Here is a 12,487-nt window from a genome sequence, read left to right on the forward strand (position 1 = left end):
CAAATCTTTAAAATGTTTATATTTAAAACTAAATTAACAATTTGTCAAAATATTTAAAATGAAATTGACACAATGAAAATGTCTAATGGTGAGTAGTTTTAGATTTCGTCATGATTTTATCTAGAGTCTAGAATTTACTCGACATAACTAATTCTCTATTTTTTGAAATTTAGAATCTATCTTATATATTCTAGAACAAAGAACTTATCTTGTCTCTAGTTCTAAGGTCTCTAGAATTTACCTAGAAATCAAATAATTCTCTTTCAGGCGCGTTTAATAACGTTTCTATTTAAAAATTACTCAAGGGAACAAAAATAAAAAAAACTATTTCTATTCCGAAAAATAATTTTTTAATAGAAGAATGCGTTTTTAAGAATGTATTTTTTTAATTTTTTGAATTAAAAGGAACATAAACACATTCGGTAAACTTGTATAATTTTTTACTTTCTTTTAATATTTTAATATTTTTAATTTTTTTTCTTTTTTGGTGGTCGCCGACCTCGGCCATAGTCGTCGGCAAACATGAGGTCGGCCTCGCCTTGGCTAGGCGAGTTTGGCACTTAATTTTAAGATCAAAGATATCTTAATTCTTAGTCTAATGATGCTTGGTAATGAGTCTATTGAGATGATTTCTAAAGTTGGTATACCGAATTATGTGTATTTGAACATGACTCGTTTCGTATGCTAAATTACTCAATATAATCATTTTGTACATCACTTTTAGTATACCTCACATAGTTATATGGCAACAAGCAGATTTATGTTTGTTCTACATTCGTTTCTTGATTCTTCCCATTTGGTTCTCGATTCGATTCCCTGAAGAACCCGTTCGATTTTATTTTGAAATTATACTCGTCCCTAGAAATATTTAATATTGAATGAGCGGTCGGGTTATGATTTTTTTGGTTTTTTTTTTTCCAGAAAAGGAATGATATCACCAGCGTGGCACTATCAGTAATTAAAATAATAAAAACTGGGACTCTGGTGATGGTGTGTGCACGGCTCCACCACAGCTTCATCGCCACCGCCACCACCGCCACCACCGCCACCGTTCCCGCTCGCGGCCGCTGCGGCCGAGCTCGCACTCCGGCACCCCGCTTCGGTGCCTTCTTCTCCTCCCTCGTTTCGAGGTACGGTTTTCTCTTCTCCGCCTCTCTTCCTCTTTCGCCTGCACCGTCGTCGCGGCTTCGCCGTCCTCGAACGGAACGGAACCAGTCGCTTTCCGGTCCGTTCGGCGTGCGTCCCGCGTCCTGCGTTCGTCATCTTCCGCCTGATGCTCTATCGCGAGCGCGAATAGGACGGTAATGTGGAGTTTCCTGCGGCGGTTGCAGCTCTAGAGATCGCGGGGAAATGGGCGACGACGGTCCGTCGAAGGGTTCGGAGGTGGTCGTCGACGATCGGCATTCGCTTGATCGGAAGATCGACGCGATCCGGAAGGCCGGGCCTCAGAAGCTCCAGGTCCTTTTTTTATAAGAAAAATCTTTTTTTCTTTTGTAATTATTCCTGCTCGTCGTTTGAGGTGCGGAATTTGTCGACCTAAACTCCTCGAGAAGTTGTAGTCAATTATTGTGGTGATACTGCGAAAAAACTGATGAAGATTTTGCACTCGGTAAAGCCCGTACTATGATCCCTTGCCGGCAATGTCGAATTACGCACTTCTGCTGATAAAGTAGTACCAGTTGTCCGCAATTCGTCGACGCATGACATACAAGTAAACAGGTTTTGAGCCAAGTTTTTTTGAAGATGGTCAATGTAGATTAAATGGTAGGGCGTGCATCTGTATTTTGGCACAACCTTATCTAGGAATGTGGGTACGTGGGAATTGTGATATCTATCTTGTAATGCGTTTGACTTTGACACACTGCTGGTGGAATTCATATCTAGTTTTTTTAAATTCCTTTTTCGGCACATAAAAGTTTCCCCTGCACTCGTGTCATCGATTTATGCAGCATCAGACGTGGATTTTGGGTCATAACGGGTATTAGTGGCAGGTGATTGCAGATTTTGATGCGACACTGACTAGGTACTGGATTAATGGCCGCAGGGGCCAAAGTAAGTCCCCATTGATTGTTTTGGATTATGTTCTGTTATTTCCTGCTTCATTGTCGGTGCTCTCCCTGGTTGTCATGTCTAATAATATTAGTAGGCAGTCATGGCCTTTTGCAACAGGGGAATCCCGAATACGATGCTAAGAGGCAGCAACTATATGAATATTACCATCCGCTAGAGTTCTCTCCAACAATTCTGATTGATGAAAAGACAAAGCTCATGGAAGAGTGGTAAGCTTTGTCTCTGCTCTTCATGGTACTATTTATGCTTGTTGCACAATGGGATTTTGTTATGTTTTAAGTTTTTAAGTACTGTTGACATCAAGTAACGTGGGTTTTGAGTATCCTAGCATGAAGTAAAACACTCATTTTTGAGTTGCAAATTAGCGCACCAAAATGCCGCAGTATAGTATCAGCTCTCTCTGAATGACTGTAATCAACACAGGTGGGAGAAGACTCATGCTCTTCTTGTTGAGGGTGGCCTCTCATATGATGATATAAAGAAGTCCGTCGCTAGCGCTAACATTGCTTTTAGGGAGGGTGTAGTGGAACTCTTCGAGTTTTTGGAGGTAAATTTCAACTTTAATGGAATGACCACTGCATCTAGCTGTAACAGGCCTCCTAGAGTGTGTGAAGTGCTTATATTCTTCCAGTGGAGTATATGTCATCAAAGAATCAGTGCAAACAATTATTTTCAGCGTCTTTTTATAGGTATTAGTGCCTTGAGTGCAATTACGCAGGTTATGTCTCAGTATTCTCTCTGTTGGTTGCAGGAAAGAGGCATTCCCATCCTTATATTTTCTGCAGGGCTGGCAGATATTATAGAGGAGGTTAATACTGAAAGAGAAAAACAATTATGGTACTATTTTCTAAGTAAGTATCTTTCTAGTATAATTTGGTTCTTTTTTCTATATTGACACTAGGTCTTGAGGCAGAAGCTCCACAGATCTTTCAGAAACATTAGGATTGTCTCAAACCGGATGGAGTTTGACAATGATGGTCGCCTTATATCTTTCAAAGGTATCAGTTAAACAATTTCATGCTGCCGAGAAATGTCAAATGTTATGCATTACTTGGAATTAAATATTCATATGACAGTACTTCCCTGATTTCCTGAAGATCCTGTTAGCTAAATATTGTGCTTCTTTCTTGAGTCCTTTTTGTGTTATTATAATTCTTATCTAATGACCTACTTCTGCATGCACTTGTGGTTGGTTTTTTTGGCCATCTTCTTTTTTATGATATTATCTCTATGGTGAAGAGTAATTGACTTCTTGTTGTTGACCACTCTACTGAAGCTGATAGAACTTATACTAGGATTAGCTTCTTACTTTTAAGCTTAATGGATTACTTATATCACATGGTGGTTATTTGATGCATTTGGGATATGGTAATATAACTTGGTGGACTGGGAGTAGAATTTTCTTCTTTTGCTGCTTATTCTACAGATGTCATCATCAGTTTTCATACGCCCTTTGCTATTTATATGGATTTTGTTACTAAGTACCTTGCGATCACTTAAACACCTTGGTAAAGAAAGTTTGTCACTGCCAATGCATTGTCTTTCTCAGGTTACATGTAATTAGTACATTGGAAATGAAAAACATTTCTTTATTAAGCATGATTAACTGGTGCCCTAGGGGTACTTATTAACAAGACCCTTTAATATAGGCATGGATTACATCACTGTTGTCTCCTGTGATGTGAATGTTTCAGTTTGCTTGAGTATGTGCTTACCAATAGATGAATCCAGCTTTACTTTTCTGTGTATATGTTGACATGTCCAGGGAGGACAATTCACAGTCTGAACAAAAATGAGCATGCACTTGACATGGCTGCTCCGCTTCACGAGCGATTAGGGGATGCTAATGGACCAATTGATGATAGTGTCTCAGTGAAGATGAGAACCAATGTCTTGCTGCTCGGGGACCATATTGGGGACTTGGGGATGTCTGATGGTCTGAACTATGAAACGCGAATATCACTGGGATTCTTGTAAGTCTATTTCCCTTTGTCATATGCAGGAGTTCTGAGTGTTTACATCAAATTTTAAGGCTCCACCTCAACCAAAAAAGGAATTATAAAAAAGAAAGAAGAAACTTCTTGCACCACTCAGACTTTTAGCAGTGGTCTGTAGCAGAAGGGTCTACCAAATGTATTTCATGATAATCTTCTGGGAAGTTCATGCAATTTTTTGCTATATTTATAGCTTTGCCGTCAATGATGGAAACAGTTAAAACTGTCAATGTAGAGGTGAAATGACTGATCTGATGTTTCCATGTTGATGGCTCTATGTTTTCACTTTCCTTGTTTAAAAAGTGACCATTGCTAGATTACTCTGTTCTCTCTGAATTTATCTACTTCGTTGACTGTGTGAACATCTTTTTTAGGAATGACAATATTGATGGTTCCATCGATAGCTACCGCAAAGCATTTGATGTGGTTTATCTGGTTAGTCAGACTAACTCCCTAAAAATTTCCTCGTTATTTTTGTGATCTTGATTGTCTTGTGATTCACATTGCATTAAATGTCTTTTACACTTTTATTTCACAGAATGATTTTCCCATGTGGGGGGTGATGGAGCTTGCCACTCAGCTTCTTCCAGCTGAAGCTACTTGACTACAGCTGACCCTTTTGGTTAAATTATTTGGGCGTTTAACTTTGAGGCGGAAATTTGTCATGTAAGATGATTATTGGACCCAGTAGAAAGATGAGATTGTATCTTCTGCTGCTGAATTACAGGGCTCGCCTCCACGTGAATCCTGAGATGAATCGTGAAGGTGACCTGACGAGATTTAATTGGTAGACCCTATGCCATGTCGAACGTTGGTAATGTAGTGACACATCGGTATTCTTGGTCCTAAGTCCTTAAAATTCTATGCGTACAGAGTCTTCACGCTCTGCCTCTTTAATTCTTTTCCCATGATCATCTGCCCTTTTTCCTTTGAACTGATTATGGCATAGACCCGCTACGCTCGAGCTTAATGCACCGGAACTCAGTGAAGTCCATGCACCATATCTGAACCTCGAGATGCGTTGGAAGGTTCCCATGCATGAGATTTCTACAAGCAATGTCTTTTTCTTTGTTTGTTGAGGTAGACTGTCATTGACATCTACAAAAGTTCACACTCGTGCAACTTTTACCTATTTTTCCAAGATGTGGGCTCAGACGATGGTGCTGCATTTTGAACAAAGTAAAGAACAATGCTCGTCCACAAGGCGGGGTCAACGGATTACAAATGGATTATCAAATACGAGGTTTGAATAGTGTGCTTTACATATGTATAAAATCAAATTTGACAAAACCAGTAGCGCCGCCAGGTTTCATAAAGTGCGAATCGAAATGGGTTTGATAACGACTTCCCTTTCATCACACGGCCAATCAAATTTGGTCAACCCGTCTGTCTTCTTCCCCACCACCACCACCATCATCATCATCGTCTCCTTCATATGATCCTTAGAATTAGCACTCTTTTTCTTTCCCTCAGAAAGTTGTCTTACAATCATCATCGTCTCTTGAAAGAAATTCCAATTGCAGCCTTTTTTCATCGCATGAAAATTTGGAAATGGAAACACACAGGAGAAAATGAGAGGTGATTTGGCTCTGTTGAAGCCAAAGAAATAGAGGGCGGTTTCAAGAATTGAGGATTCAAGACTTTCAGTGCTTTCTTTCGGTAAATGTTACAGACGCGTTCTTCCCTTTAATCATTTCCCGGCGGACCACCTTTCGAACCAACTACCTATCTTTACCTGTCTCCGCTGTGAAGATCACCATCGACCCGCACGGCCACGGTCTCTGGTTCAAGTCCAGGATGGCCCAGCTGCGCCACCGGCGACTTCCTGCAGACGGGGCACGTGGCGTGCAGTCTGAGCCACGGGTCGACACACTCCATATGGAAGAAGTGCCCGCACTCCGGCAGCAGCCGCAGAACATCGCTCTCCTCGTATTCTCCCAAGCATATCGAGCAAGAACAACTGCCAATCTTCTCGTGGTGCTTCACGCTCGAGAATAGGATTTTTGGGTAGCTCTGGAGCATGGCCTCGTCGATCCCTCCGCCCACCCCGGTCATCGACAAGGCATCGAGGTGCCGGCGTGTGATCCGAGCCAGGATGTCTGCCCGGTGGTTGGCACGGATGCAGTAGTAGGAGGAGAGGGTGATGGCAAGGACGAGGATGAGGCAACCGATCGTGAACATCATGCCGTCTGTGAATGGGTTGATGTCGCTGCCATCCGAGCTTCCACCGCCGCTGCTTGAACTGCTGCTGTTCATGTTCTTGCGAGCGTTCGAGAACAGGAGGTTCAAGAACAGGAGAGGAGAAGAAAGATTGGTTTTACTTCAGTTTTGTAATAGCAGACGTGAGGGTCATGAGGCTGAACAAGCACATGGAGCTACCATATTAACGACGTAATTGAATTATCAGTAATATAATTATATATATATTTTGGGATCGAAGATGGTTCTTTCATTCATTCATAAAAAACGAGAACCATAGGAATATGATAGATAAGTTTCCGAATATAAAATTTCCGAAAGTGATGAAGGGGAAAAAGACACCCAACCGTTCGTTTTGCAGAAAATGAGCCATTTCCAAAAAATATTTTCCCAAAAGTCATTTTCCAGGAAAATGACTATTTTCCAGGAAAATGACTATTTTTACAGTGTTTGGCTAAAATCTGAAAATGTTTTGAAGAATATTTTTCGGTGTACGGTAAGGAAAATATTTTCTAAAATTTTACCACTTAGGCATGTATCATTTATTGACTTATAAATCCATCAAATATGAACTTGCTTTTAAATCTAGTCAAACTTATTTCATATTTTTGTTCCTTCATTATTGTCAAACGCTTATCTACTCTAAAAAAATGTTCATATGGATTTTAAAAAGAAGTAAAAGAGAAAAGAAGCAAAGCATGTACAGCCCTCGTGAGAATCTTCCAGTTGAGTGGCTTGTTCTTCCCCTGCGTCTTTTGTATTCTAATAAACAAAAGAAAAAAGAAGCAACTTTTACTTGAGTAATGCACAACTGCATGGTAGAATAAATAAAGAAAATGATAAGCAAGAGTGCAGAACCAAGCTTGAGATCGACGAGCTCGAGATTCCCTTGGCAACGATTGACGACTAGCCAAGAAAGAAGAAGATGGGAAACAAAGAAAAAAAAAAAAAAAAAGAAAAAGGAAAAGAAAAGAAAAAGGAAATTAAAAATAATTCGAATTAAGAAAAAATAATTCGAACAAAAGAAGAAAAGAAGAAAAAAATAAAGAGGAGGAAGTGAGGATTTGTAGAGATATGGAATAAGAGAGATCAGGAAAATTGTTTCCACTTTTCAAAAGTGGAAAAAGTGGAAACAATTTTCCTTTAATTTAGAAGATTTTTCCTTTCTTGAAAAATATTTTTCTTAAGAAATTCATTTTCCGTGAAACGAATCTTGGGAAAATCCGAAAATTATTTTTCCGAAAATTATTTTTTACGAAACGAATGGACCCTTAGAAGGAGAGTTTTGATATGGTGAGCTTTGGCCATTTATTCCGCAGTTTGGTTGGCCTGCCTTGGATAGCGGGCCAGCTTCGTTGAGTCCATTTGGGCTAATATCCCTTTGCATTGGTCGATTATGTCCCTTACATTCCATGGATCTTTGCCCCAGCCTATGATGATATCCACCAGAGACAAGCTATCACTTTCACACTCCCACTTCTCAATTTGTACCTGTTCTGTTCCCACATGCACTTCCTTCTTTTGCCTCAAGTACTCCAGCTTGTGCAATAGAGCTAGGGATTCTGCTTGTAGAGAGGATGATGCTCGAACCTCACGCACTAATCCATTGACGACTCTTCCATTTGAATCGCGCAAGATCCTGGTGATTGAGCTCAACAATTCTCCTTGCACCCACGAGTAATTGACGTTCAGTTTCACCGATCAACCCTCTGGCGGTTTTCACTTGATAGGTTGGTTCGGTTTGCTCGGTTTCTTCGACCCTTTCTTCCTCCGCCATCAACTGAAGTTCTTCATTTGTGCGTGAGCTATGTCAACGAGGGGTCATGGATCTTGTCGCTTGGCTCAGAAGATGCAGTTGCTGTGTGACTTCCAGATCGTCCAGAGCACAGCCACGGCCATCTCATCTTCAGGTGATTCTCTTCCCTCTTCAAAGACTTCCGTGAGCCCCTTGTCAAATCTAGTTATAGTGAAGGCATTCTAGCCGAGGTTAATTCATGGGTCTGACCATGTTTGTTTTGTCCAATTGCAGAGCAAAAATAGATGTTCGGTTGTCTCTAGATGGTAGCACAGAGTAGGCAAATGGAGTTAGCTAAAACCTCCCTCTTGTATAGATTTTCCCTTATTTTGACAGAGGCTCCAAAGAAAAGTCCGCATTTTCAGAGGATAGACAAATTCCAAATTTTAGTTTGTTTGGTTCTGTTTTTGTACTCTAGGAACAAACCTTGTTATAACTGCTCTTATTGTGTAAGTCTTGATTTGTTGCCAGTCCACACTAGACTATCTTCCTTTGGGTTAGGGCTCATTGGAATAGCTAGGATTTCATTGACCACTTGATCTTTGAAAAGATTCTGAATCTCAGTTTCGTTCCAACCCCGTATTTCTTCATTAATTAGTTCAACCACCATCACAGGGTCATCTTTATTCATTGGACCTCTGATCACTCCAATGCGAGTCATTTGTCTTATCATATTCAAATAGATTTTAAGATACTTAAAGAGGACAATGGACTATATGCTGATTTATATACATGTTCTAGACCTGCAGCTAGTAGAGTATTCGAATCTAGACTTTGCTAGCTTTCACGATAATATGAAATCAATGATAGGATACATCTTTATATTGGTAGGAGGTGCAATATCATGGAAGAATGAGAAACATAAATCTATAGCATCTTCTACTATGCGAGTAGAATTTGTGACATGCTTTTCAGTTGCCACTTAGGCTATTTGGCTCCCTAACGTTATCAGGAAGTTAACCGTTTTTGATTTTATAGATAGGCCCATATAATTATATTATACCAAACTCTGTAGTGTTATTTATTAATAATAAGTCTTAAGAGGTCTAAACACATGATAGTCAAGTTTTTAACCATAAATGAGACAGTATAAAATGGTGACATTATAGTATATAATGTTTCTATAAATGATGTGATTATAGATCTACTAATTAAAGACCTACTCTCTTATGTGTTTGAGCGACATGCTATTGGCATGAGTTTAGGAGCATCATTGGATATTGTTATTTAGTGGGAGCTGTTTTTTTTTTCTCTAATAAAATTTACATATGTGAGTCATATTTTGTTAGATATAAATAAATGTTAACCATAAGGATAAGATAAATGCGAGTTTTTCTAGTGACACAAGTTTTATGACACTTAAGGCAAGAAAATGTTGATTAACAAAGGAAATAACACATAGTATATTACTTTATGTGAGATGTATTATCCATTTGTCATATTACCATATTGAATCAATATCAATAAGGTTAAAAGCACTCGTAACCATAAAAGACTCTATGTGTATATATGCAATTACCGTCATGATTTAGTTTTAAATTTTATGAGATGTGATTGATTATTAAGAATTATCTTTATATCAAGGTGCGCACATATAATACAATTCAATTAATATAGCTAAAATAGGAGAATGTAAGAGTATTTTAATGTGTGCTACATTAATTGATATTGTAATTTATCGTTTACGAGATTGATCTAAGTTGAGATAATTTTTTATTTATTTAATATAATATGAGTTGGCTAGTGTGAGTTAAGTTGAGCCCAACCTATAATGAAAGGGTATGGCTGTAAATTCTATAAATAATGCTTAAATTTCTCCTTTACCCTAACACACATAATTAAGCCAATAATATAAAGGGAAATAGAGGAGAAGCATTGTGCTTGGATCATTATTTTTTTGCATAAGGAACTATGGATTGCAAGTTAATCTTTCTATTGAATTATATGTGTTATTGTTCTAATTATGGAGATCATGGGATTGCGTTTTTCGGGACTAATGGTAAATGCTTTCCAAAGGGCTTTGGGCAAAGAGACGTTCTTGATCATGAACTTTGCCACCAGTACCATCGGGCCTAGAGGCGAAAGCGATGTTTTTGAGTATATCTAATCTATGCGTAGAGAGTGCATCTAAGTCGATAGGCGGAACAGATCCAATACAGGCCAATTTACCTTAAGTCCGGAGAAAACAGAGCCCGTTTATCTTTATCTGTCTTCTTTTACCAAGCTATGGTATATCCAAAAGCGAAAATCAAGAAGCACGTTCAGAGGAGGAATTGCCACCTTTTGGACGGCGGCGGCTGCGGCTGCCAGCATCTGAGCTGAACGATTCTTCCTCTTCTGCAATGACTCTCCACCAAAGATCTGCCAAAAAACTGGAATTCATTTGACCAGCAGCACATAAAGATCAAAAGACATGGTTCTGGAGATTCCTTCTTGCACCGATGAGATGAAAGACGAATGAACCCACGACATAGTCATTTACCTGAACGCGAATTCCTAGTCGAATCGAAGAATCCTGGGTCGAGCCAGCGGCACGAAGATGCAGAGGTACTGCACGCGGGGAGACAGAACCGACGATGAAGGGGAGGAGGAGGAAGAAAGAGTCGGCGCTTTGGGAAAGAAAACGATAGCGAGCCAGCGCTGTAATTGCGAACGCGAGTGCGAAAATGGAAGGGAGAAAGAGAACCGGTGACTTTCGTGGAATTCTATGTGCTTCCGAGGAGTAGGGCTTGGACCGTGACTTCTGTTGTCCTTCGCATGATGGGCCCATTGGACCCAGGCACCCTACTTTTGAGAGGGATGCCATGCAATCTCCGTCAAACGCGGGCCTAACACCCTAAGGGCACGCATGACAAAAATTTCTATTTCTCGATTTATCTGTTTTTTGCTTTAGAACGAGTTTGGAATAAACTAGTTTGGTACGATTTGATTTCTCTATTTCGAAACATTTTATTTTAAATAGAGAAATTGAAGAAATTTGAAGTTGGAATTTTTAACTCTCGTTTCGAAATAAATCGAAACCGAAATCAAACTATATAAAAGAACCTTGCGCTTTCTTGCTAACTTAATTCACTCATAACCACAACTTCACAAATTATTGCTAATTTTCTTTTTCTTATTTTGCTTGTGTTATTTTTTGCATTTTTTTTTTTCAATTTTTTTTTTTGATAACTTTCTTTAGGATGAAAGGCAATCGAATGGGTCCCCAATTTTAAAAAAACGGCCAAAGTTCTTAAATGCTTACTTAAAAACAATTGGGTTCTTTCCTCCTAGAAAAGGCAGCGCATGGCCAGTTGAAGAAAAAGTTCTTATGTTATAGATGAATAAAAAACGTGCCTAAAAATTTAACCTTATTTTTTTACGGATTCAAAATTCTTGCAAAATCAAAATAATCAGATTGTTACACAATCTTGAATTTTAATTCGAAGGCTAGAGATTCAAGAGAATCTCTCTCTTTGCTATGCAAGGGCCATTAAAGGTTCATTGAGTAACAATAAAGAAATTAGGGATGAGCAACTCTACTGATTCAATTCGAGAATCAAAATAAACCGACATTCCCCCGATTGGTTCCTAACCATAAACATTACTTTAATATAGAATTCTTATATATTCATTTACACCATTAATTTTATTTTGTTAATAATCTTATATAATACTAGTTTTTGATAAAATGACAAGGTTGTATAGGCGCCATTGATGTCATCCATATTCATGCTTCCGCAGTACTTGTCTGAACCTACGTATGATGAGCTTGCAAACGATACATTGACCGAGGAGGGAAACTAAATAAATGCGTTTAGGAAAACAATTGCTAATAAAATGACAAGGGATAATAATATGCCGGAAATTTCATGAAATTGTATTTTCAACTTTTGTAATATATTAATATTATTTCGATTATTATTTTGTATTTGAAGATTTCCTATATTGTTATCTAATCAATATCTATTCTTAGAAATAGAAATTTTGTTCAGTTATCAAACGGATTTCTATTTCAGAAATAGAAATTTTGAGTCGTTATCAAATGGGTTTCTTTGCTCAGAAACTTGTCCGGGAATAGAAATTAAAAAATTGATTTCGGCCGAGAAATCAATTTTGTTTAAATTTTGTCATGCGCAGCCCTAAATAACTTACGCGACATGGAAATTAAGGATATGAAGGACGACTAACCATGATTTTTGGACAGATGGCTAACAAGAGAAAATTTAGGACTAGAGTAAAAATTAATGATCATCTGCCCTTTTTCCTTTGAACTGATTATGGCATAGACCCGCTACGCTCGAGCTTAATGCACCGGAACTCAGTGAAGTCCATGCACCATATCTGAACCTCGAGATGCGTTGGAAGGTTCCCATGCATGAGATTTCTACAAGCAATGTCTTTTTCTTTGTTTGTTGAGGTAGACTGTCATTGACATCTACAAAAGTTC

The 12,487-nt window shown here is 38.7% G+C and overlaps 2 protein-coding genes across 2 annotated transcripts; one reads left to right on the forward strand and one right to left on the reverse strand.

The window, feature by feature from the left end:
• Positions 1–967: 967 nt before the first annotated feature.
• LOC104454078 (7-methylguanosine phosphate-specific 5'-nucleotidase A) lies at positions 968–4,967 on the forward strand. The gene is made up of 10 exons (XM_010068807.3): positions 968–1,130; positions 1,332–1,458; positions 1,992–2,052; positions 2,147–2,279; positions 2,494–2,617; positions 2,822–2,878; positions 2,972–3,068; positions 3,836–4,043; positions 4,439–4,499; positions 4,603–4,967. The coding sequence occupies exons 1-10, from the start codon at positions 988–990 to the stop codon at positions 4,666–4,668; spliced, it is 1,077 nt and encodes a 358-aa protein (XP_010067109.2). The 5' UTR covers positions 968–987; the 3' UTR covers positions 4,669–4,967.
• Positions 4,968–5,574: 607 nt separating this feature from the next.
• Positions 5,575–6,320, reverse strand: LOC104455791 (RING-H2 finger protein ATL70-like). The gene has a single exon (XM_010070522.3). It carries the CDS (start codon positions 6,318–6,320, stop codon positions 5,796–5,798), a length of 525 nt encoding a protein of 174 aa, XP_010068824.1. The 3' UTR covers positions 5,575–5,795.
• Between the last annotated feature and the right edge of the window lie 6,167 nt (positions 6,321–12,487).

This window comes from Eucalyptus grandis, chromosome 7, assembly GCF_016545825.1.
Source record: "Eucalyptus grandis isolate ANBG69807.140 chromosome 7, ASM1654582v1, whole genome shotgun sequence".
NCBI lineage: Eukaryota > Viridiplantae > Streptophyta > Magnoliopsida > Myrtales > Myrtaceae > Eucalyptus > Eucalyptus grandis.